General features: G+C 44.0%; 1 protein-coding gene across 2 annotated transcripts in view; it reads right to left on the reverse strand.

Annotated features, from left to right (window-relative positions):
- The window catches only part of PLCB1 (phospholipase C beta 1), an 815,168-nt gene that overhangs the window by 139,295 nt on the left and 652,475 nt on the right, over positions 1-23,398 (reverse strand). For both annotated transcript variants that reach the window (XM_089680621.1, XM_089680620.1), the window contains exon 7: positions 12,561-12,636. In XM_089680621.1, coding sequence (XP_089536747.1) covers positions 12,561-12,636 — 76 coding nt within the window. The remainder of the gene's footprint in view (positions 1-12,560; positions 12,637-23,398) is intronic.

The raw sequence follows: 23,398 nt of genomic DNA on the forward strand, positions 1-23,398 counted from the left end.
TCTTGGATCTGTATTTCTGTGGCTTGAACAATATAGCCCTGACAGAGGTTCTTCTAACCTAGGTGCAGCAAGTACTCCAGGTATGGTGATACTACGAATCCCATGAGACAGAGAAAACCTTAACCATGATTCTCAAAGGCAGAGGGATTTGAAGTTTTAGCACACCGAAGTACCGAGTTTGTCTACCCCTGTTCTAACCCCTTCCCTCTATATCCAATAAGTTTTGGCTGGACTTGAGTCTGAATGTGAAAATCAGCATGACTATCATAGGCACTTGGTGAAATATCTATTATTTAATTTAAAACCTGAGCTCATCATCTAAAAGAACTTCAACTTAAAGTTATATGAATCTTTCAATCTAGGCAAACTTTTTTGGAGGCTCCAACATTATTAAAATCAAATAAATTGAAAGCTTTATCATTCTAAGGTCAAAATTTGCAACCCAGATCTTCAGCCGCTCAATTAGGTAGAGTCTTTTTCTAATAAAATTCGGAGTTCTGTTTCCAGGTAACAGCTGGATGATGTGTCTGTTCCTGCTTAGCTAAAAAGAGATTCCAATTTTCCACAATGCAATTTTTACAAATGAGGCCCCACTCCCTTTAGAAGATAAATTAGTTACTTTAAAGAAGAAATAAACTCTAACAAAAGAATGTGTACTTTTGTAGAAAGCAAAAAGTAAACTTAAAGATTAATTTAACTTTTAGGTAAATTTAAACGCTAACAAAAGAGCTCTTACTTGTGTAGGACACCTAAAGTAAAAATAAACCCATGTTATTTATTGTTAAAAAGATTACTACAGTGCAGCTGATTGGAGGATGCAATGTCATATGGAAGGAAGCTCCCAGAGTTCCGAAACTCTTTATCTGGCTAAAACTACGGACAGGGATATTCTCTAGCTCAGGTGTCTCCAAACCTTCGACACAAAGGGGCAATCTACTATCTATCAGACTAAGGGTCGGGGCAGACTGTGGCCAGTGGGAATAGACAAGGTCTCAGGCCTAGTGGTCAGTGGGAGTAAACAAAATTATGTAGCCTGTAGTAACAATGTAGTATTGTTGGTGTTAATGGGAGGAATGGTTCCCAGCTGCCCCATTGTTGGTGTTAGTGGGAGGAACAGTATCCCATTATTGGTGTTAGTGGGAGGAATAGTATCCCATTGTTGGTGTTATTGGGAGGAATAGTATCCCATTGTTGGTGTTAGTGGGATGAATAGTATCCCATTGTTGGTGTTAGTGGGATGAAAAGTGCCCCATTGTTGGTGCAAACTGTAAGAATAGTGCCCCATTGTTGGTGTTAATGGGAGGAAAAGTGTCCCATTGTTGGTGTTAATGGGAGAAATGGTGCCCAGCTGTTGGTGTTAATGGGAGGAATAGTGACCCATTGTTTGTGTTAATGGGAGGAAGAGTACAAGGACTAGTGCCCCATAGTTGGTGTCAGTGGGAGAAATAGTGCCCATCATTGTTGTTAGAGGGAGGAGTAGTGCCCTATTGTTGGTGTTAGTTAGAGGAATAGTGCCCATCATTTGTGGTAATGGGAGGAACAGTGCCCATTGTTGGTGTTATTGGGAGGAATAGTGCCCCATTGTTGGTGATAGTGGGAGGAATAGTGCCCCATTGTTGGTGTTAGTGGGAGGAATAGTATCCCATTAATGGTGTTAGTGGGGGGAATAGTATCCAATTGTTGGTGTTAGTGGGAGGAACAGTATCCCATTGTTGGTGTTAGTGGGGAGGAATAGTGCCCCATTGTTGGTGTTAGTGGGAGGAATAGTATCCCATTCTTGGTGTTATTGGGAGGAAAAGTATCCCATTGATGGTGTTATTGTAAGGAGTAGTATCCCATTGTTGGTGTTATTGGGAGGAAAAGTATCCCATTGATGGTGTTATTGTAAGGAATAGTATCCCATTGTTGGTGTTAGTGGGAGGAATAGTATCCCATTGTTGGTGATAGTGGGAGGAATAGTATCCCATTGTTAGTGTTAGTGGGAGGAATAGTATCCCATTGTTGATGTTAGTGGGAGGAATAGTATCCCATTGTTGGTGTTAGTGGGAGGAAAAGTATCCCATTGTTGGTGTTAGTGGGAGGAAAAGTGCCCCATTGTGGGAGGAAAAGTGCCCCATTGTGGGAGGAAAAGTGCCCCATTGTAGGAGGAAAAGTGCCCCATTGTTGGTGCAAACTGTAAGAATAGTGCCCCAATGTTGGTGTCAGTGGGAGGAATAGTGCCCCAAGGGCCAGATAAAGGCAGGAAAAGGGTTTCATCTGGCCTGTGAGCCACAGTTTGGAAACCACTGCTCTACCTCATTAGCTTCATTAACTGATTTCTCCATTCCCATGGTGGATGAGGAAATCCTACCCACTATGTCTTTGTATTCTAACAGCGGGACTCTCTCCACTGGCCACATGAGCTGATGGAATGATGGTTTTCTAGTACGACTGTTCAACGGAAGCTGGTGTAATAAACAGCTTCTGTTGAACAGAGAGGGCTGCACACAGATTGAAATTCGTCTAGTTCCTGTTGAAGCGGTCAAATTCCAATCCATGTATGGCCAGCTTAAAAGTCAGCTTGAGCTATTTAGCTTTCTATACCACAGGCATTTCACAACTAAAGAAAAAAGAAGAAGGTGAAAAGAAGTCTTAATAAATATGTGTGTGCAAAATCACTACAGTTATCACTACGATAATGTAACAAAACTAGAAAGATGCAGCAAAATACACCAACATATCCTTTAACATCTATGATAGAAAAATTCTGATGTACACTCAGGGGTGGACTGACCATTTGGAAACTCGGGCACTGCCTGAGGGCCAGGGGTCGGTAGGGGGCCCCATGAGATGCCCCTGGTACCTTTTTCATAGGCTTTTTTGAGTTTGGCCAAGGACACAGGGGCCCCGTGATCCCCTATTGCCCAGGGGCCCCATGAGTTGTCAGTCCACCCCTGTGTACACTACTATCATACACAGAAGCCAGCATCGGAGTTTCCTGGATTCTGTATTTTGACAGCATATTCCAGATCCATCATCTGCAGCTTTTCTTTATTAATATAGTTGTACTATTAATTGGAGCAATCTGTTTAGGGTGGGAGGCAATGACAGTGGTATCCCCCAGCAGAATTAATTCTAATTTTATTTTTTATTTCACACCGGATTTTATTTAATTGGGATCAAACAGCTGTTTCTATCAAATTAGGGCATTCTACTGGGGGAATCCATCCTTGGTTGTCAATGTAAGGCGCGTCTTCTCGATACAACAGATTATAAACAAAATGCGATGTCTGGTGTGTAGCAGTTGACGTTTTAGGCCTCATGCACAAGGGGCGTTTTAGTGCTTTTAGTGTTAGCTGTCTAAAGTCACGTTAAAAACTAAATTTTTCCCACATTTTTAGCGGTTTTGCATTGTTCGAATAAAGTGCAGCGCTTAAAACAAATCAAACAAAAATCATATCAAAATGTGAAAAATAATTATTTGAAAAATAATGATAATAATTAATCTTAAAATGTTCATAAGTCAAATATCATATGGCGAGATCAAAGCAGAACAGTCCTCAAATGCCGTGATGAGATCAGAAGACTTCCAAGGATAACCAATGTGAAGCCAACCACTCGCATGCAAGGCTTGCCGAAAGATACGTGACCGCCTGCTAAGAGTGGTCAATCTGCGCTTTTATAAGATGTTATTGGTGACATCAAGGGAAAAAGACGGTTAGAATCATCTTCTGGACACCCAAGGAAAAGACTGGTAATCCTCCCAAGCCGATCGCCCTATATATGATGGCTCCAACCACTCCAAAACAAGTTGTATGAAACCAGAGCTCGTGGTGTAATACATGTAATAAAAGATTTCTCCACACAGTGTAAAACCCTTAAAAACGCCATTTTTCCTGCTTTTTTAGCGGTTTTGCATTGTTCAAAAAAAGTACAGTGCTTAAAACATATCAAACAAAAATCATATTAAAATGTGAAAAATAAGTATTTGAAAAATAATTAATCTCAAAATGTTCATAAGTGAAATATCCTATGGTGAGATCAAAGCAGAACAGTCCTCAAATGCCGTGATGAGATCAGAAGACTTCCAAGGATAACCAATGTGGCACCAACCACTCGCATGCAAGGCTTACCAAAAGATATGTGACCCCCCTGCTAAGAGTGGTCAATCTGCCCTTTTATAAAATGTTATTGGTGACATAAAGGGAAATAGACGGTTAGAATCATCTTCTAGACACCCAAGGAAAAGACTGGTAATCCTTCCAAGCCGATCTCCCTATATATGATGGCTCCAACCACTCCAAAATGAGTTATATGAAACGTGTAGGGAAGAGCCACACACACATGCTACCACGCATGCGCAACAGGCCGGTGGCCATCTTAGATGCAGGAAAGACCTGTTTTAGTGCTTGTACACGCTGATTTGAGTCTTTGAAAACCAGAGGTCGTGGTGTTAACCACTTCCTGTCCGGACACTTTTACCCCCTTCCTGTCCAGGGCAATTTTCAGCTTTCAGCACTATCACACTTTGAATGACAATTGCGCGGTCATGCAATACTGTACCCATATGAATTTTTTACCATTTTTTTGAGACAGATAAAGCTTTATTTTGGTGGTATTTATTCACCGCTGGGATTTTTATTTTTTTTGCTATGTAAATGAAAATGTCCAAAAATTTTGAAAAAAAGTTTTTAAAAAAATTTTTTGCAAATAAATAAATATTTCATCATAAATCTTGGCCAAAATTTATTCCGTTATTTTTTTAGTAAAAAAATAAATAAATTAGTTTATAACCAAAAATTATAATTTTTAAACATTTTTTTTTACATTTTTATTTTATTTTTTTATATTATTATTTTTTATTTTTTATTTTTTTTACATACTGTCACCCTACCAGTACAGTATCACCATGGTGACACTGTACTACTTGTCGGGGGTGATGAAGATTTTTTTTTTTTTACACTGATTGCTTTTACACCCATATAGGATGTAAAAGCAATCATTTCTCTTTCTCTCTGTCTGAATTCTTGCAGTCATTGAGAAGTACTGAGTGAGCTGTGATTGGCCACAGCTTGTCACATGGTACAAGGCTGTTGTGAATAGCCTTGTACCATGTGACCTCTGTGATCATTCACAGATTTCACACGTAGTAAGCAATGATGTCACAAGTGACATCCTGCTTACTACTTTGCATGTGATCACTGATTGGCCAATCAGTGATCACATGATCGGGACCTCGTACAGAGGTCCCGTCCAACGATCGGTGTTTCACTGTGTCCGGAGGACACAGCGGGCACTGGATCGCGGTGCTGCGAGCTCCCAGGGAGCGCGCACAGCTAGAAAAGGTGAGTGCCGTTTATAAACAGCAACCCGCTCCTGGACTGCCACCGCCCTGCCGTTTATAAACAGCAGGCGGACGGCAAGAGGTTAAACATGTAATAAATGATTTCTCCACGTAGTATAAAACCCTCAAATATCCAAAGATTTATTGAAATAGAAAATGCACTCATATGATAAAAGACACCAATCAGCGTGCACAAGCACTAAAACAGGTCTTTCCAGCATCCAAGATGGCCACCGGTCGGTCGCACATGCGTGGTAGCGTGTGTGTATGGCTCTTCCCTACGCGTTTCATATAACTAGTTTTGGAGTGGTTGGAGCCATCACATATAGGGAGATTGGCTTGGGAGGATTACTAGTCTTTTCCTTGGGCGTAAAGAGGATGATTCTAACCGTCTATTTCCCTTGATGTCACCAATAACATCTTATAAAGGGGCAGATTGATCACTCTTAGCAGGGGGGTCACATATCTTTCGGCAAGCCTTGCATGCGACTGGTTGGTGTCACATTGGTTATCCTTGGAAGTCTTCTGATCTCATCACGGCATTTGAGGACTGTTCTGCTTTGATCTCACCATAGGATATTTCACTTATGAACATTTTGAGATTAATTATTATCATTATTTTTCAAATAATTATTTTTCACATTTTGATATAATTTTTGTTTGATATGTTTTAAGCACTGCACTTTATTTGAAAAAATGCCAGAAGAATGCATGAGGACTTATTGGGGCTTATTGTTAAAAACCAAATTAAAAAAGGAAGGACAAAAAAAACGAAGTGACCAATCAGGTTTCATCACAATTTATTGAAGCATTAAAGTGTTACTAAACCCGGGACCCCGCATTCACTATATCCGCTCTCCCTGGACCCTGCATTCACTATATCTAGTCTCCCAGGACCCTGCATTCACTATATCTGGTCTCCCAGGACCCTGCATTCACTATGTCTGGTCTCCCCGGACCCTGAATTCACTATATCTGGTCTCCCCGGACCCTGCATTCACTATGTCTGGTCTCCCTGGACCTTGCATTCACTATATCCGGTCTCCCCAGACCCTGCATTCACTATATTCGCTCTCCCCGGACCCTGCATTTGTTATATCTGCTCTCCCTGGACCCTGCATTCACTATATCTGGTCTCCCCGGACCCTGCATTTTTTATATCCGGTCTCCCCAGACCCTGCATTCTCTATATCCGCTCTCCCCAGACCCTGCATTCACTATATCTGGTCTCCCCGGACCTCGCATTCACTATATCTGGTCTCCCCGGACCCTGCATTCACTATATCTGGTCTCCCCGGACCCTGCATTCACTATATCTGGTCTCCCCGGACCCTGCATTCACTATGTCTGGTCTCCCCGGACCTTGCATTCACTATATCCGGTCTCCCCGGACCCTGCATTCACTATATTCGCTCTCCCCGGACCCTGCATTTGTTATATCTGCTCTCCCTGGACCCTGCATTCACTATATCTGGTCTCCCCGGACCCTGCATTTGTTATATCCGGTCTCCCCAGACCCTGCATTCTCTATATCCGCTCTCCCCGAACCCTGCATTCACTATATCTGGTCTCCCCGGACCTCGCATTCACTATATCTGGTGTCCCAGGACCCTGCATTCACTATATCCGGTCTCCCCGGACCCTGCATTCACTGTATCCGCTCTCCCTGGACCCTGCATTCACTAGATCCGCTCTCCCCGGACCCTGCATTCACTATATCTGGTCTCCCCGGACCCTGCATTTGTTATATCCGGTCTCCCCAGACCCTGCATTCTCTATATCCACTCTCCCCGGACCCTGCATTCACTATATCTGGTCTCCCCGGACCTCGCATTCATTATAACTGATCTTCCCGGAACTTGAATTCACTATATCTGCTCTCCCTGGACCCTGCATTCACTATATCTGGTATACCTGGACCCTACATTCACTATATCTGCTCTCCCCAGACCCTGCATTCACTATATCCAGTCTCCCAGGACCCTGCATTCACTATATCCGGTCTCCCCGGACCCTGCATTCACTATATCCGCTCTCCCTGGACCCTGCATTCACTATATCTGCTCTCCCCGGACCCTGCATTCACTATATCCGGTCTCCCCGGACCCTGCATTCAGTATATCCGGTCTCCCCGGACCCTGCATTCAGTATATCTGGTATCCCTGGACCCTGCATTCACTGTATCTGGTCTCCCCGGACCCTGCATTCACTGTATCTGGTCTCCCCGGACCCTGCATTCACTATATCTGTTCTCCCTGGACCCCGCATTCACTATATCCGCTCTCCCAGGACCCTGCATTCTCTATATCCGCTCTCCCCGGACCCTGCGTTCACTATATCCGGTCTCCCCGGACCCTGCATTCACTATATCCGGTCTCTCCGGACCCTGCATTCACTATATCTGCTCTCCTTGCACCCTGCATTCACGATATCCGGTCTCCCCAGACCCTGCATTCACTATATCTGCTCTCCCCGGACCCTACATTCACTATATCTGGTCTCCCCAGACCCTGCATTCACTATATCCAGTCTCCCAGGACCCTGCATTCACTATATCCGGTCTCCCCGGACCCCGCATTCACTATATCCACTCTCCCCGGACCCTGCATTCACTATATCCACTCTCCCCGGACCCTGCATTCACTATATCCACTCTCCCCAGACCCTGCATTCACTATATCTGGTCTCCCCGGACCCTGCATTCACTATATCTGGTCTCCCCGGACCCTGCATTCACTATATCCGGTCTCCCCGGACCCTGCATTCACTATATCCGGTCTCTCACAGTACACGCAACATGGAAATGCAATTATTTTAGTAAATATAAACTGCTAAATACCTTTTCTCATCAGCAGTATATAGCAGTCTTGTGACTTCAGCCGAGCACCGGTTAAAGCTTGTAGGAGGTGTTTTCTTTCTGCTCTAGGAGGATGCAGAACCCCTGACCTCTGTCTGGACAGTGCTGATTGGCCCTGTGCTGATCACATGCACTCTTCCAAGAAAAAAAAAAAAACCTCTCTAGCAATACACACTAAACTGTGCGTGTACATGTGGCTACCGGTTCAGTCTGTCTTATCAGGAGATAAGACCTGGACATTTGAACAAGTGGAGGATCAGAGAAGACAGGATAAAATGGCTGTTTTACACAATGCAGGGGATTAACCCCTTAGGTTCCACAGTCTGTATAACAAGCATGCTTTCCTGCATATACAGACTGAGCTTACTGTTGTGGGTCTAGGAACACTTTAAAGAATACTGATTGGTCAGCAACTCCACTGTTGTACCCATTTTCTCTTCTCTTGGTTTAATGAATTAGCCCTATCTGGCTACTGGATCAGGCAAATACTGCCCGGCTTTAGTAACACATGCCCCTACCAGGGGATTGACAACAAAATCACGCAAGTATAGCTGCCATATTGTAACCACAGTGCCATCAGTGCCACAGTGCCAGTTGTTGCCTGATATGGTGGCTTAGGTGAAGTCTGGACCTGTTGGTGTGAGAAGACAATATTGTCTCTTTTTAACGTGGTCCGTAAAGGGCATTCGTTTTTCTAATTTCATAATTTGGGGATTTTGAGAATTTTCTTGTTGAATTAATAGCATTTTTGTAACTATTTGCTCTGATTTTGATTGGGTTGATTACAAGCCACGAAGGCTCAGTGCAGTTGGTCCCTATTAGGTCTCAGCCTGTTTAGTCTCGGGTTTTCTTTTTTGTATACAGTCATGGCCGAAATTGTTGGCACCCTTGATATTTTTCCTGAAAATCAAGTATTTCACACAAAAAAGGTATTGCATTAACACATGTTTTGCTATACACATGTTTATTCCCTTTGTATGTATTGGAACAAATATAAAACAGAGGCAGAAAAGCAAATATGACATAATGTCACACAAAACCCCAAAAATGGGCTGGACAAAAGTATTGGCACCCTTAACTTAATATTTGGTTGCACACCCTTTGGAAAACATAACTGAAATCAGTCGCTTCCTATAACCATCAATAAGCTTCTGACACCTCTCACCCGGAATTTTGGACCACTCTTCCTTTGCAAACAGCTCCAGGTCTCTCTTATTGGAAGGACACCTTTTCCCAACAGCAATTTTAAGATCTCTCCACAGGTGTTCAATGGGATTTAGATCTGGGCTCATTGCTGGCCACTTCAGAACTCTCCAGCGCTTCTTTGCCATCCATTTCTGAGTGCTTTTTGACGTATGTTTGGGGTCATTGTCCTGCTGGAAGACCCAGGATCTTGGACGCAAACCCAGCTTTCTGACACTGGGCCCTACAGTGCGACCCAAAATCCTTTGGTAATCCTCAGATTTCATGATGCCTTGCACACAGTCAAGGCACCCAGTGCCAGAGGCAGCAAAACAACCCCAAAACATCATTGAACCTCCACCATATTTTACCGTAGGTACTGTGTTTTGTTCTTTGTAGGCCTCATTCCGTTTTCGGTAAACAGTAGAATGATGTGCTTTACCGAAAAGCTCTATCTTGGTCTCATCTGTCCACAAGACGTTTTCCCAGAAGGCTTTTGGCTTACTCAAGTACATTTTGGCAAACTGTAGTCTTGCTTTTTTATGTCTCTGTGTCAGCAGTGGGGTCCTCCTGGGTCTCCTGCCATAGCGTTTCATTTCATTTAAATGTCGACGGATAGTTCGCGCTGACACTGATGCTCCCTGAGCCTGCAGGACAGCTTGAATGTCTTTGGAACATGTTTGGGGCTGCTTATCCACCATCCGGACTATTCTGCGTTGCAATCTTTCATCAATTTTCCTCATCCGTCCACGACCAGGGAGATTAGCTACAGTGCCATGGGTTGCAAACTTCTTGATAATGTTGCGCACTGTGGACAAAGGCAAATCTAGTTCTCTGGAGATGGACTTGTAACCTTGAGATTGTTGATATTTTGCCACAATTTTGGTTCTCAGGTCCTCAGACAGTTCTCGTCTCCTCTTTCTGTTGTCCATGCTTAGTGTGGCACAGACAGACACACAATGCAAAGGTTAAGTGAACGTCTCTCCTTTTTATCTGCTTTCAGGTGTGATTTCTATATTGCCCACACCTGTTACTTGCCCCAGGTGAGTTTACAGGAGCATCACATGCTTGTAACATTCTTATTTATCCGCAGTTGTGAAAGGGTGCCAATACTTTTGTCCAGCCCATTTTTGGAGGTTTGTGTGACATTATGTCGAATTTGCTTTCTTTCCTCCCTTTTTTTGTTTTGTCCCAATACACACAAAGGGAATAAACATGTGTATAGCAAAACATGTGTTAATGCAATACGTTTCGTGAGAAATACATGATTTCCTGGAGAAATATCAAGGGTGCCAACAATTTCGGCCATGACTGTATGTCTCACTTGGCCAGGGGCGGACTGACCATTTGGGAACTCAGGCAGTGCCCGAGGGCCCAGGGTCAGTAGGGAGCCCCATGAGATGCCCCTGGTACCTTTTTCATAGGCTTTTTTGAGTTTGGGCAAGGACACCCTGATCCCCTATTGCCCAGGGGCCCCATGAGTTGTCAGTCCGCCCCTGCACTTGGCCCTTCTTGGAGTCCTCCATGTGATTCGCTCTATGAAACTGGAGAAACGTAAATGAGAACAGAAACTGAGTTGCTACCCATAGTGGCCAATCAGAATTCGTGTTTCATTTTCCATAAAATTAAAGGCAGAACCTGACTGTTTGCTACTGGCAAAAAATACACTAATGCACTTTATGTTTTTTTTTTAGTTTAACCTCTTCACACCGGCCGAACACAAATGTGCGGCCTCCCGGAGTCTGGGCCTAGATGCCGAGCGCCGCACATTTGCGTTCTATTAAAAAAGGACATATGTGCCGGGAGCGCGTACCCTGCGTGCTCCCAGCACACATGTCCAGTACTCATGGAAAGGTCCCGATCTCCTTTTTCGATCGTGACCTTTCCCGATCATGTGACCGCCGCAATGGCACGTCACATGACCCTAAACCCCACCCCCGCCTCCCGGCTTCTGAAACTCTTAATGGGCCGGAGGCGCCGGCATGAAGAGGTTAACTACTTTAGTCCCAGCCTGTCTATACCCTTCCTTTACCAGGTCATTTTTTCAGTGCTATGATAGTTTGATTGACAATTACTCAGTCATGCAACACTGCACCCAAATGAATTTATTTCAGGTACTTATATAGCGCCATCAATTTACTCCACGCTTTACATATATATTGTACATTCACATCAGTCCCTAACCCTCAAGGGGCGTACAATCTAAGGTCCCTAACTCACATTCATACATACACATACTAGGGACAATTTAGACAGGATCCAATTAACCTACCAGCATGTCTTTGGAGTGTGGGAGGAAACTCACACAGGCACAGGGAGAACATGCAAACTCCAGGCAGGTGGTGCTGTGGTTGGGATTCGAACCAATGACCCTAGTACTGCCAGGTGGAAGTGCTAACCACTTAGCCACTGTGCTACCCTATGTTATGTCATAATTTTGAGGGTGACAGAGCTTTCTTTTGGTGGTATTTAATAACCAAATGAGTTTAGGGACCGATAGTTGTGCTATAGATTTCGATGAAAAAATTTTTATTGGTGGAGCTGGGGGGGGGGGGGGGGGGGGTAAATATTATCAGTCTTCTCACTACACATGCAGGCTTTGCTTCCAGCTTTGCAATGCTACACAATTCAGTGATGTATTTAGTTCATATGCTGCCCTAGGCAACACTAAAATCAAGTGCCCCCCCACCGCATCAGCAACCCCTCTGCCACCACCACCCTTCGCCACCACAGTCCATCACCCAGGGGCGGACTGACAGCTCATGGGGCCCCCGGGCAATAGGGGATCATGGGGCCCCTGTGTCCTTGACCAAACTCAAAAAAGCCTATGAAAAAGGTACCAGGGGCATCTCATGGGGCCCCCTACTGACCCTGGGCCCAGTTTCCAAATGGACAGTCCGCCCCTGCCATCACCGCAACCTTTCCCCATCCCCACGAAACCCCCGACCGACCAACACACATCTCCCACCGCATGGCATGGCATTGCTGTACCATGTGTTTTGGGGGCCATGTGTTTGCCATGTGTGTGGGTGTGAATACAGATTTCATGGCTTTTGTGTGCGCCTGCAGGAGGCAGGGTGTTCCCGTAGGAAAAGGGTAACCTACGTAAAAATGCACCCACATCTCAAGTGGCATGAACCGGCCCTAACTCTATGTAAGCAAATCTAACCTCTTCCACACCACGTATGGGATACTTACTCTGCCAGGCGGAAGACCACATGCCTCTAATGCCGTTTCCACCCGCTTCCTGTCTGCAGAAAATAGGCGGTATATGCTGAAAAGAGAAAGGAGAAAGAAATCAAGTTTGTATGAAAGTAGAACTATGAACGAAAATGACATATATGACGCGTTCTGTCACTTGCATTACGATCACGTGATCGGGAACCACTTCGATCGATTCCCTATGGCCAAAGCCATCAGTGCCAGTCGGGATCGAGAGCCACCAGCTGCGCAAAAGGCTCAGTTCACAAAGCATTACGCAAGGTTAAGCATCTTTATTTTTTGCCAAGTGACAGTTATTTTATACTGAAAATAACTGTCACTTTAAAAAAAAAAATCTTTATTCTGATGTTTTAGTTGGTGAATTTAGCCCAGTGTGATAACTAACAGCCATTGTCACAGTAAGGATTTGTTCTCACCGGCACTGGATTTTGTGTCATTCATAATATCTCTGTCTCTTCTATTCCATTTGGTCCCACTATGCAGCTGATGCAGGGGCGGATTGACAACTCATGGGGCCCCCGGGCAATAGGAGATCATGGGGCCCCTGTGTCCTTGCCCAAACTCAAAAAAGCCTATGAAAAAGGTACCAGGGGAATCTCATGGGGCCCCCTACTGACCCCGGGCCCTTGGGCAGTGCCCGAATTTCCAAATGGTCAGTCCACCCCTGAGCTGATGTTAAATTTAAAGTTCACATTTTCCAGAAAATAGTTGTCAAGAGCCTCCAAATGGTCCAAATCCAACACTGGCCAAAAAATAGCCACTTAGTAATCCCCATGTCCTGCCTCGTTGCTAGCCAATCATTGGACACTCAATACCAACATTACTGGAGTGAAAAACAACCTTTGCTAACTGGGAGTTTTTCGGCAAGGTCTGTGAGCAGTTCAAAGTGACCAACAGAAATGACAATAAAATGAAAGCGTATTAATCACTTCCAGTCCGGAAGCTTTTACCCCCTTCCTGTCCAGGGCAATTTTCAGCTTTCAGCACTATCACACTTTAAATGACAATTGCGCAGTCATGCAACACTGTACCCAAATTAATGTTTTACCATTTTTTTGCGACAGATAAAGCTTTATTTTGGTGGTATTTATTCATCGCTGGGATTTTTATTTTTTTTGCTATGTAAATGAAAAAGTCCAAAAATTTTGAACAAAAGTGTTTTTTTTATAAAATTTTGCAAATAAATAATATTTCATCATAAATCTTTGCCAAAATGTATTTCGTTATCTTTTTAGTAAAAAAAAAACAAAAACAAATTAGTTTATAACCAAAAATTATAATTTTTTAACATTTTTTCTTATATTTTTCTTTTATTTTTTTATATTATTATTTTTTATTTATTTTTTTTTTACATACTGTCACCCTAGCAGTACAGTATCACCATGGTGACACTGTACTACTTGTGGGGGGTGATAAAGATTTTTTTTTTTTTTTTTTACAATGATTGCTTTTACACCCATATAGGATGTAAAAGCAATCATTTCTCTTTCTCTCTGTGTGCATTCCTGCACTCATTGAGAAGTACTGAGTGAGCTGTGATTGGTCACAGCTTGTCACATGGTACAAGGCTGTTGTGAATAGCCCTGTACCATGTGACCTCTGTGATCATTCACAGATTTCACACGTAGTAAGCAATGATGTCACAAGTGACATCTTGCTTACTACTTTGCATGTGATCACTGATTGGCCAATCAGTGATCACATGATCGGGACCTCGTACAGAGGTCCCGTCCGACGATCGGTGTTTCACTGTGTCCGGAGGACACAGCGGGCACCGGATCGTGGTGCTGCGCGCTCCCAGGGAGTGCGCACAAGCAGGGTGCGGGGAGGCCGTTCATAAACGGCCACCCGACCCTGTACTGCCACCATCCGGCCGTTTATATGCAACGGCCGGTCGGGAAGTGGTTAAACCCCAAAATGTAATATATTGCAGCTTACCAACCATTAGATATGGTGGCTGCATTAGTTTTTGTTTTCTTAGGATTTTCTCAATCTGTTTTTATCTGGTGATCTGGCCAGTAACATACCTTCTGTATTAGAGCGCCCCCACTTTAGATGAAGGAGCACAGGGGGCACCTTTGGAGAGCAGCATTGTCAGTGTAGGGGGAGTGTTGGATGTACTAGCAGATTTTGACATAAATAAAAGCTAAAGATTGTAAGCACCCCTGCCAGTGTTAAATTTCCGTAACTGATACATTCTGCTGGAGAGCTTGCTCTTTTGAAAAACAACAGACTTACAGGCTGGATCACCATATGAAAGCCTAAAAAGAGAAAACAAATGCAGCCATCACATCTAGGAATTGGTAAGATGCAATATTATAAATGTTTGCATTTGGGTTTAATACCGCTTTAATTTGATTCCTCTGATGAAGCTACGTTGACGTGACGTAACGTGTAAGGGACGTGGCTCTGAGCAGACGAGATTACTGAAACCAGCTGATGGGATTCACAACCTGCATTTGGTGATTTTATGCTTTAAGGCATTTTTATCTTTGAATACATGTGAGTGTAACACTGTTTTTTAATAAAATGTTACTGATAGTATGTACTGCACCATGGGAGTTTTTCTTGTCCCTTTTAAGATGGATGTATGAGACCTTCATTGCTCTTAAAGGGATCGATCCCTACCTCTGATCTGACAGTCAAATGCACACTATAGATGTCTGATTACTACCACATGGCTTTGGATTAAGAAAGTGGAAAATCTTTCTGTCTATTCATTATCAAAGCGCATTTTTATGTGCTCTAAGGTGAGAGTTCTGTGATCACGGAGGTGGCACCGTTTTTTGATTTTGCTTAACCCCCTCCCGTCCGGCTGTTGTATATAAATGGCCAGACGGTGGCAGTGCAGGGTCGGGTGGCCGTTTATAAACGCCCTCCCCGCCCCCTGCTTGTGCGCGCTCCCTGGGAGCGCGCAGCACCACGATCCTCTGGACACAGTGGAACACTGATCGTCGTACGGGACCTCTGTGTGAGGTCCCGATCATGTGATCACTGATCGGCCAATCAGTGATCACATGCAGAGTAGTAAGCAAGATGTTACTTCTGACATCATTGCTTACTACATGTGAAATCTGTGAATGATCACAGAGGTCACATGGTACAGGGCTATTCACAACAGTCTTGTGCCATGTGACAAGCTGTGACCAATCACAGCTCACACAGTAGTTCTCAATGGCTGCAAGAATGCAGCCAGAGAGAAGGAGAAATGATTGCTTTTACAGCCTTTATGGGTGGAAAAGCAATCGTAAAAAAAAAAAAAAAAATCTTCATCACCCCCCACAAGTAGTACAGTGTCACCATGGTGATACTGTACTGCTAGGGTGACAGTATGTAAAAATACAAAAACATAAATAATAATATAAAAAAATAAAATAAAAATGTAAAAAAAAGTTTAAAAATTATAATTTTTAGTTATAAACCAATTTGGGTTATTTTTTTAAACTAAAAAGATATTGGAATAAATTTTGAGCAAGATTTATGATGAAATATTATTTATTTGCATTTATAAGAAAAACACAATTTTTTTAAATTTTTGGACATTTTCATTTATATAGCAAAAAAAATAAAAATCCCAGCGGTGAATAAATACCACAAAAATAAAGCTTTATCTGTCTCAAAAAAAAGCTAAAAAATTAATATGGGTACAGTGTTGCATGACCGCGCAATTGTCATTCAAAGTGTGATAGCGCTGAAAGCTGAAAATTGGCCTGGAGAGGAAGGGGGTGAAAGTGTCCGGACTGGAAGGGGGTGAAAGTGTCCGGACTGGAAGGGGGTGAAAGTGTCCGGACTGGAAGGGGGTGAAAGTGTCCGGACTGGAAGGGGTGGAAAGTGTCCGGACTGGAAGGGGGGAAAGTGTCCGGACTGGAAGGGGGTGAAAGTGTCCGGACTGGAAGGGGGTGAAAGTGTCCGGACTGGAAGGGGGGAAAGTGTCCGGACTGGAAGGGGGGGAAAGTGTCCGGACTGGAAGGGGGTGAAAGTGTCCGGACAGGAAGGGGGTGAAAGTGTCCGGACTGGAAGGGGGGGAAAGTGTCCGGACTGGAAGAGGGTGAAAGTGTCCGGACTGGAAGGGGGGGAAAGTGTCCGGACTGGAAGAGGGTGAAAGTGTCCGGACTGGAAGGGGGTGAAAGTGTCCGGACTGGAAGGGGGTGAAAGTGTCCGGACTGGAAGGGGGGGAAAGTGTCCGGACTGGAAGGGGGGGAAAGTGTCTTGAAATGGTTAATCTCATCTGATGGGTTTTGGGACGTTCATATAAGAAGAAACTACAAAATTTATTGAAGAATTGTTATTTTATCAAGATTGTTTGATCTCGCAGTGTATGTTCTAAATTTGGGACATTTTATTTAGTTACGTTTTTTGTATAGTGTGTCAGCAGCGCAGCAGCGCTTGTTTGTTTACCGCTTTAATTAACATTTTACAAGGCTGCACAGGTGTTTTAATATCGACCGGGTCCCGATGACTATACAGGATATTTTTCTGGAAAGACACATTGTAAATAACTCCATGAATGTTTGAGATAATATACATTTGAACTTCATGGAAACATTTACATGTGCGAGAGTTCTTCTATAAATCTTCCATCTTCAACTTTAAATGGCAACTGATGTAAAACAGGTCGCTGCACAGCGAAGGAGAGCTATACAAATGTCAAATATCTAATTTTCTGTGCAGGTGTTTGAACTTTTACATAATTTGTTTGCGTGAAAGAAGCTCTTTCACATAATTGACTTAGAAACCTAAATGCATTACTACTTTAAAGTGGAAGTGTACACTCATATACTCCTTTTATAACCCTGCTCCCTAGCCACTTAAGATCTGCCCTATAGCAGTTTTACTGCTACAGGGTGGCCCTCCTATGCAAAATCACATATATATGTGAATTTGCACTTCCGCCATAGGGGGCGCACACGCACCGCTGGCGGATCACTTCAGCTGTCAACACTCACAGCAGAAGCCAATCTGCAAGTGCCAACGAACGGATGTCCGCCGGCACCTGCCGATCGTTGGGCAGCACCAAGGGCGGACTGACCATTTGAACACTCGGGCACTGCCCGAGGGCCCAGGGTCAGTAGGGGGCCCTATGAAATGCATCTGGTACCTTTTATAGGCTTTTTTGGGTGTGCTTTGAGTGTGGGAAAGGACACAGGGGCCCCATGATCCCCTATTGCCCGGGGGCCCCATGAGTTGTCAGTCCGGCCCTGGCAGCACACAGAACAGAGCTCCACTTATCGTTGGGCAGCAGCAAGGGCGGACTGACCATTTAAACACTCGGGCACTGCCCGAGGGCCCGGGGTCAGTAGGGGGCCCTATGAAATGCCTCTGGTACCTTTTATAGGCTTTTTTGGGTGTGCTTTGAGTGTGGGAAAGGACACAGGGGCCCCATGATCCCCTATTGCCCGGGGGCCCCATGAGTTGTCAGTCCGGCCCTGGGCAGCACACAGAACAGAGCTCCACTTATGTAAACAAGGCAGTGCCTGGGGGGGAGTAAAGGATTGTGTGTCCCTGCAAAGCTGGGAACACAATCCTTCACTTTCCCTAGTAAAAAGTACCACCTAGTGTACACCAAGCACATAGCTAGGCACACAGTTAGCCCATTGATCACCCTAGATGTTTAACCCCTTCCCAGCCAGAGTCATTAGTACAGTGTCAGTACATATTTTTAGCACTGATCACTGGTTTATTAGTATCATGGGTTCCCACAAAGTATCAGTTAGTGTAAAAATGTCCACCACAATATTGCAGTTCCACTATAAGTCGCTGATCGCTGCCATTACTAGTATGAAAAGAATAAATAGTAATGTATGTCTCACACAAGCAGGGCCAATCTTCCCCTAGCAGCCAAGATGGTCACCAAGGGCAGTGGTAGGGTTGCCCATGCACACACACAAGCAGGTGATGTGTCACTCACCCGCTGCATCTGTCAAAGGCAGGGCCAGTGGCCAAGTGACATGAGATAATGTATGTCTCTCACAAGAAGGGCCGTCTCAGGGGTGCATGTCGCCCAAGGGGCCAATTTTAGCCAATCTCCCCTAGCAGCCATATTGACTGTTTCAGGTGTCAGTAAGGTTACCTCTGTGGCCTCCCCAAACCCAGCAGTTAGCTCAGTGATGCAGAGCCTGCTAAAAGTGCACTAAGTAAACGTCCCTAACCATCCAATGGATTTGTTCCACAGGCAGGTGCAGTGGCCAGGAGTACTGTGAGCAGCGATGCTAAGCATGCTAAACCAACAGGCTCAAGGTCCCTTGGCCGCTGCTCCTGCCTTTTGACAGGCACAGCAGCTGGGCAGAGAGCTCAGTGATTCCGAGCCTATGATTTTATCAATATGGATACACCTCCCACCCCAACTGTGAGCATTGATGGTGAACCTGCACTGTCAACTGTGTCCTTTGGCCACTGCACCAATCTTTTTAACAGGTGCAGCGGCTGGGCAGGTAGCTTAGTAATGCCAAGCTTAGGATATCAGTATGGATACTACAACCTCATTACTGCCCCCTCCCCCCCCCCCGTGCCTCTATGAGTGCCATTTAAGCCAGCCGCCTCAACAGACCTCATTAGCGGCACCACCCTGCTCACAAGGCTATAATAAATGATCCCCTCTGGTGACTTCAGTAAAAAAAGAGCTGCCAGCTGGTATAATGTACAGCAACCTAGACATGCCTTCAACTGCATTTGCTAAGAAGAAAACTAATGCAGCCACCACATCTAAGGAGTGTTAAGGTGCAATATATGACATTGTTCTTAGGTTTTGTGAGTATGTTTAGGTAAGTGAACTACCCTCTTGTGTTAGAACTGTCCTTTCATCGCCTGTGGAATGGACCTACAAGGGCTGTACCAAAGGTAATGCAAAAGTGGGCATAACTTTTCTATTCATGTATATACAGTTGCGCTCAAAAGTTTGCATCCCCTGACAGAAATTATGAATTGTTGGCATTTATATTGAAAATGTAGTCGCAATTTTGGAAAACCAGGAAACTCCGGACACGGACCTTGAGGAAAACAAGTGATTTATTAAAAACAGAGCTGTTTGACCCAGCCGGGCTCATGCCTGCAAAGCCGAAGGAGTTGTCTCCACTTCTTACAAGCGTATATACCAATACTTACGTCACAATGCATATTTTTCCTCTTTCACTTTCTGTACATTCAAAAGACTTTCTAAACTCTGCAGAATATAGCCTTGAATTCCAGTGGCAGATAAGGGTGCTAGCTACAGGCTGGTACATATTACTGTACAGGAAATAAGGGAGGGGAAAAGTGAGCTGAAAACCTTGCCTTGCAAGCAGATACTGTTAGAAATGTTAAAGTTTAAAGGGGAACGCTGCAATATTTGGGTGCTGCCACAAAAATATGACTGATCATGCCAATAAAACTGTCTTTTATTTAGCCCGGGTTCACACATATGCGGTGCGGTATATCGCATGTGATTCGCACAGGAACCACACCGCATTCCTGTGCAAATCACATGTGATTTGTGTGCAGTGCGATTGGAGCTGTACATTTTATATGGCTCTAATTGCACCGCACCTGCAACAAAAAGGTGCAGGACCCTTTTTTTGGTCTGCACTAGAATCAGATCGCATGGGTATTCACACATCACACCGCGTTTTGTGGACTGCTTTTGGTGTGTTGTTAACTTGACACACCCACAGCGGTTCGCATGAATGCGGTGCGATTCTGATGCGGTGCGGAATTTGCACAGAAAACGCTGCGAATCCAGCACTGCATCAGTGTGAACCCGGGCTAAAGGATAGTGATTATATGAAGCCAATTATTATCACATCGTTGTTTGGTTCCTTTTTAAATCATAATGATAACAGAAATCACCCCAATGGCCCGGATCAAAAGTTTCCATCCCCTGGAATGTTTGGCCTTGGTACACACACAGGGTGACACACACGGGTTACAATGGCAACTAAAGGCTAATTTCCCACATTGGTGGCTTTTTACATTGAAATTAGTGTCAGTGTATACATAATCAATGAGTTTGTTATTGCTCATGTGGATGCACTGAGCAGGCTGGATACTGATCCATGGGGAGCAGAAAAGAACTGTCAAAAGACCTGCGTAACAAGGTAATGGAACATTATAAAGATGGAAAAGGATATAAAAAGATATCCAAAGCCTTGAATATGCCAGTTAGTACTCAATCACTTATTAAGAAGTGGAAAATTGGGGGATCTCTTCATGCCAAGCCAAGGTCAGGTAGACCAAGAAAGATTGCAGCCACAACTGCCAGAGGAAGTATTTGGGATACAAAGAAAAACCCACAGGTAACCTCAGGAGAAATACAGGCTGCTATGGAAAAAAGATGGTGTGGTGGTTTCAAGGCTTCATATGATCACTATCCTTTAATGAAAGATCGTTTTTGGCATGATCAGTCATATTTTCAGTATCGATGCCAAAGATTCACAATTTCTGCCAGGGGATTCAAACTTTAGAGCACAACTGTAGGCTGTTCAAATTTCACAGGTTGGTAGAGTAAAGTTTCCTCTATAGCAGAGGGCTCCAAACTTTCTAAACAAAGGACCATTTTATTGTGCTTCAGACTTTCATGGGGGCCGAACTGTGACCAGTATGAGTAGAAAATGTCTTGGCGTTAGTTATGCTATTAGGAGAAATATTATTGCCCCGTCATTGGTGTCAGTGGGAGGAATAGTGCCCCGTCATTGGTGTCAGTGGGAGGAATAGTGCCCCGTCATTGGTATCAGTGGGGGGAATAATGCCCCATCATTGGTGTCAGTGGGAGGAATAATGCCCCGTCATTGGTGTCAGTGGGAGGAATAATGCCCCGTCATTGGTGTCAGTGGGAGGAATAGTGCCCCGTCATTGGTGTCAGTGGGAGGAATAGTGCCCCATCATTGGTGTCAGTGGGAGGAATAGTGCCCCATCATTGGTATCACTGGGAGGGATAGCGCCCTGTCATTGGTGTCAGTGGGAGGAATAGTGTCCCATAATTGGCATCAGTGGGAGGAATACTGCCCCATCACTGGTGTCAATGGGAGGAATAGTGTCGTATCATTGGTATTAGTCGGAGGAATAGTGCCCAATCATCGGTGTCAGTGGGAGGAATAGTGCCCCATCATAGGTGCCAGTGGGAGGAATAGTGCCCAATCATAGGTGTCAGTGGGAGGAATAGTGTCCCATCATAGGCGTCAGTGGGAAAAATACTGCCCCATCATTGGTGTCAATGGGAGTAATAGTGCCCCATCACTGGTGTCAGTGGGAGGAATAGTGTCGTATCATCTGTATCAGTGGAAGGAATAGTGCCCCATCATTGGTGTCATTGGGAGGAATAGTGCCCCATCATTGATGTCAGTGGGAGGAATAGTGCCCCATCATTGGTGTCATTGGGAGGAATAGTGCCCCATCATTGATGTCAGTGGGATTAATAGTGCCTCATCATTGGTGTCAGTGGGAGGAATAGTGCCCCATCATTGATGTCAGTGAGAGGAATAGTGCCTCATCATTGGTGTCAGTGGGAGGAATAGTGCCCCATCATTGGTGTCAGTGGGAGGAATAGCGCCCCATCGTTGGTGTCAGTGGGAGGAATAGTGCCCCATCGTCGGTGTCAGTGGGAGGATGAGTGTCCCATGATCAGTTTCAGTGTGAAGAATAGTGCCTCATCATTGATATCAGTGGGAGGAATAGTGTCCCATCATTGGTGTCAGTGGGAGGAAAAGTGCCCCATCATTGGTGTCAGTGGGAGGAATAGTGCCCCATCATTGGTGTCATTGGAAGGAGTAGCACCCCACCATTGGTGTCAGTGGGAGGAATAGTGCCCCACTGTTGGTGTTAGTGCAGGAATTATTGTTCCAGTGTTGGTGTCAGAAGAATAGTGCCCCTATTACCTGCAATGAAAAAGAAGAAGAGTTTCTATAGATGAAGAGTTACTCTACCATTACGGGAAATTTGGACGACCTATGGAAGTTAATACAAATGTTAAGCCCACTTTTGCATTACTTTCAGCACAGCCCTGGTATATTGACGATGTATTTGAGAGACGTTGTAGCCGAGGATGAACAGCATAGAATACAGCGATGATCGCTCTCTCTCCCTTTATTCTCTGGGTGCCGCACTCCTGCATTACCATTATAATTTCATTTCTGTGACCTACTAAAAAATCCTAAGCTTGTCATGATCTGATTTGCCTGAGACAATTTTCACTTTCCCTTTCATCTTCAATCGACGCTTTTTAGTAGGTCCTTGCTGCTGTATTCCCTAATGATGTCAAGTATGATCTACATAATTCATTATTTTAATTTACAAATGCCTTAAAACTTTTCAATAACTTTTTTTTTTTTTAGCCTAAGAAACTGATGTTTTCTTAGCAGACCTACCATTTCATGTACATGAATATTAACCCCCCGGTCACACCAAGCCTGACTTACAGCGAAGTCACACGATTTCAAAGTCGGGGGACATGCCAATTTCAGGTGCGATTGGCAAGATATCTCCTAGATTGTAAGCTTCCATGATCAGGGCCCTCCTAACCCTCTTGTATTGAACTGTATTGTTGGTGTATTGTCTCCCGTTATAAAGTGCTGAGCAAACTGTTGGCACTATATAAATCCTGTATAATAATAATATATAAATCCTGTATAATAATAATAATAATAATCTATAAATCCTGTATAATAATAATATATAAATCCTGTATAATAATAATAATAATAATAATAATCTATAAATCATGTATAATAATAATCTATAAATCCTGTATAGTAATAATCTATAAATCCTGTATAATAATAATAATCTATAAATCCTGTATAATAATACTAATAATAATATATAAATCCTGTATAATAATACTAATA

Source organism: Staurois parvus, unplaced genomic scaffold (assembly GCF_062004578.1).
Source record: "Staurois parvus isolate SC_StPar_1 unplaced genomic scaffold, SC_StPar_1.0 ptg000248l, whole genome shotgun sequence".
Taxonomy (NCBI): domain Eukaryota; kingdom Metazoa; phylum Chordata; class Amphibia; order Anura; family Ranidae; genus Staurois; species Staurois parvus.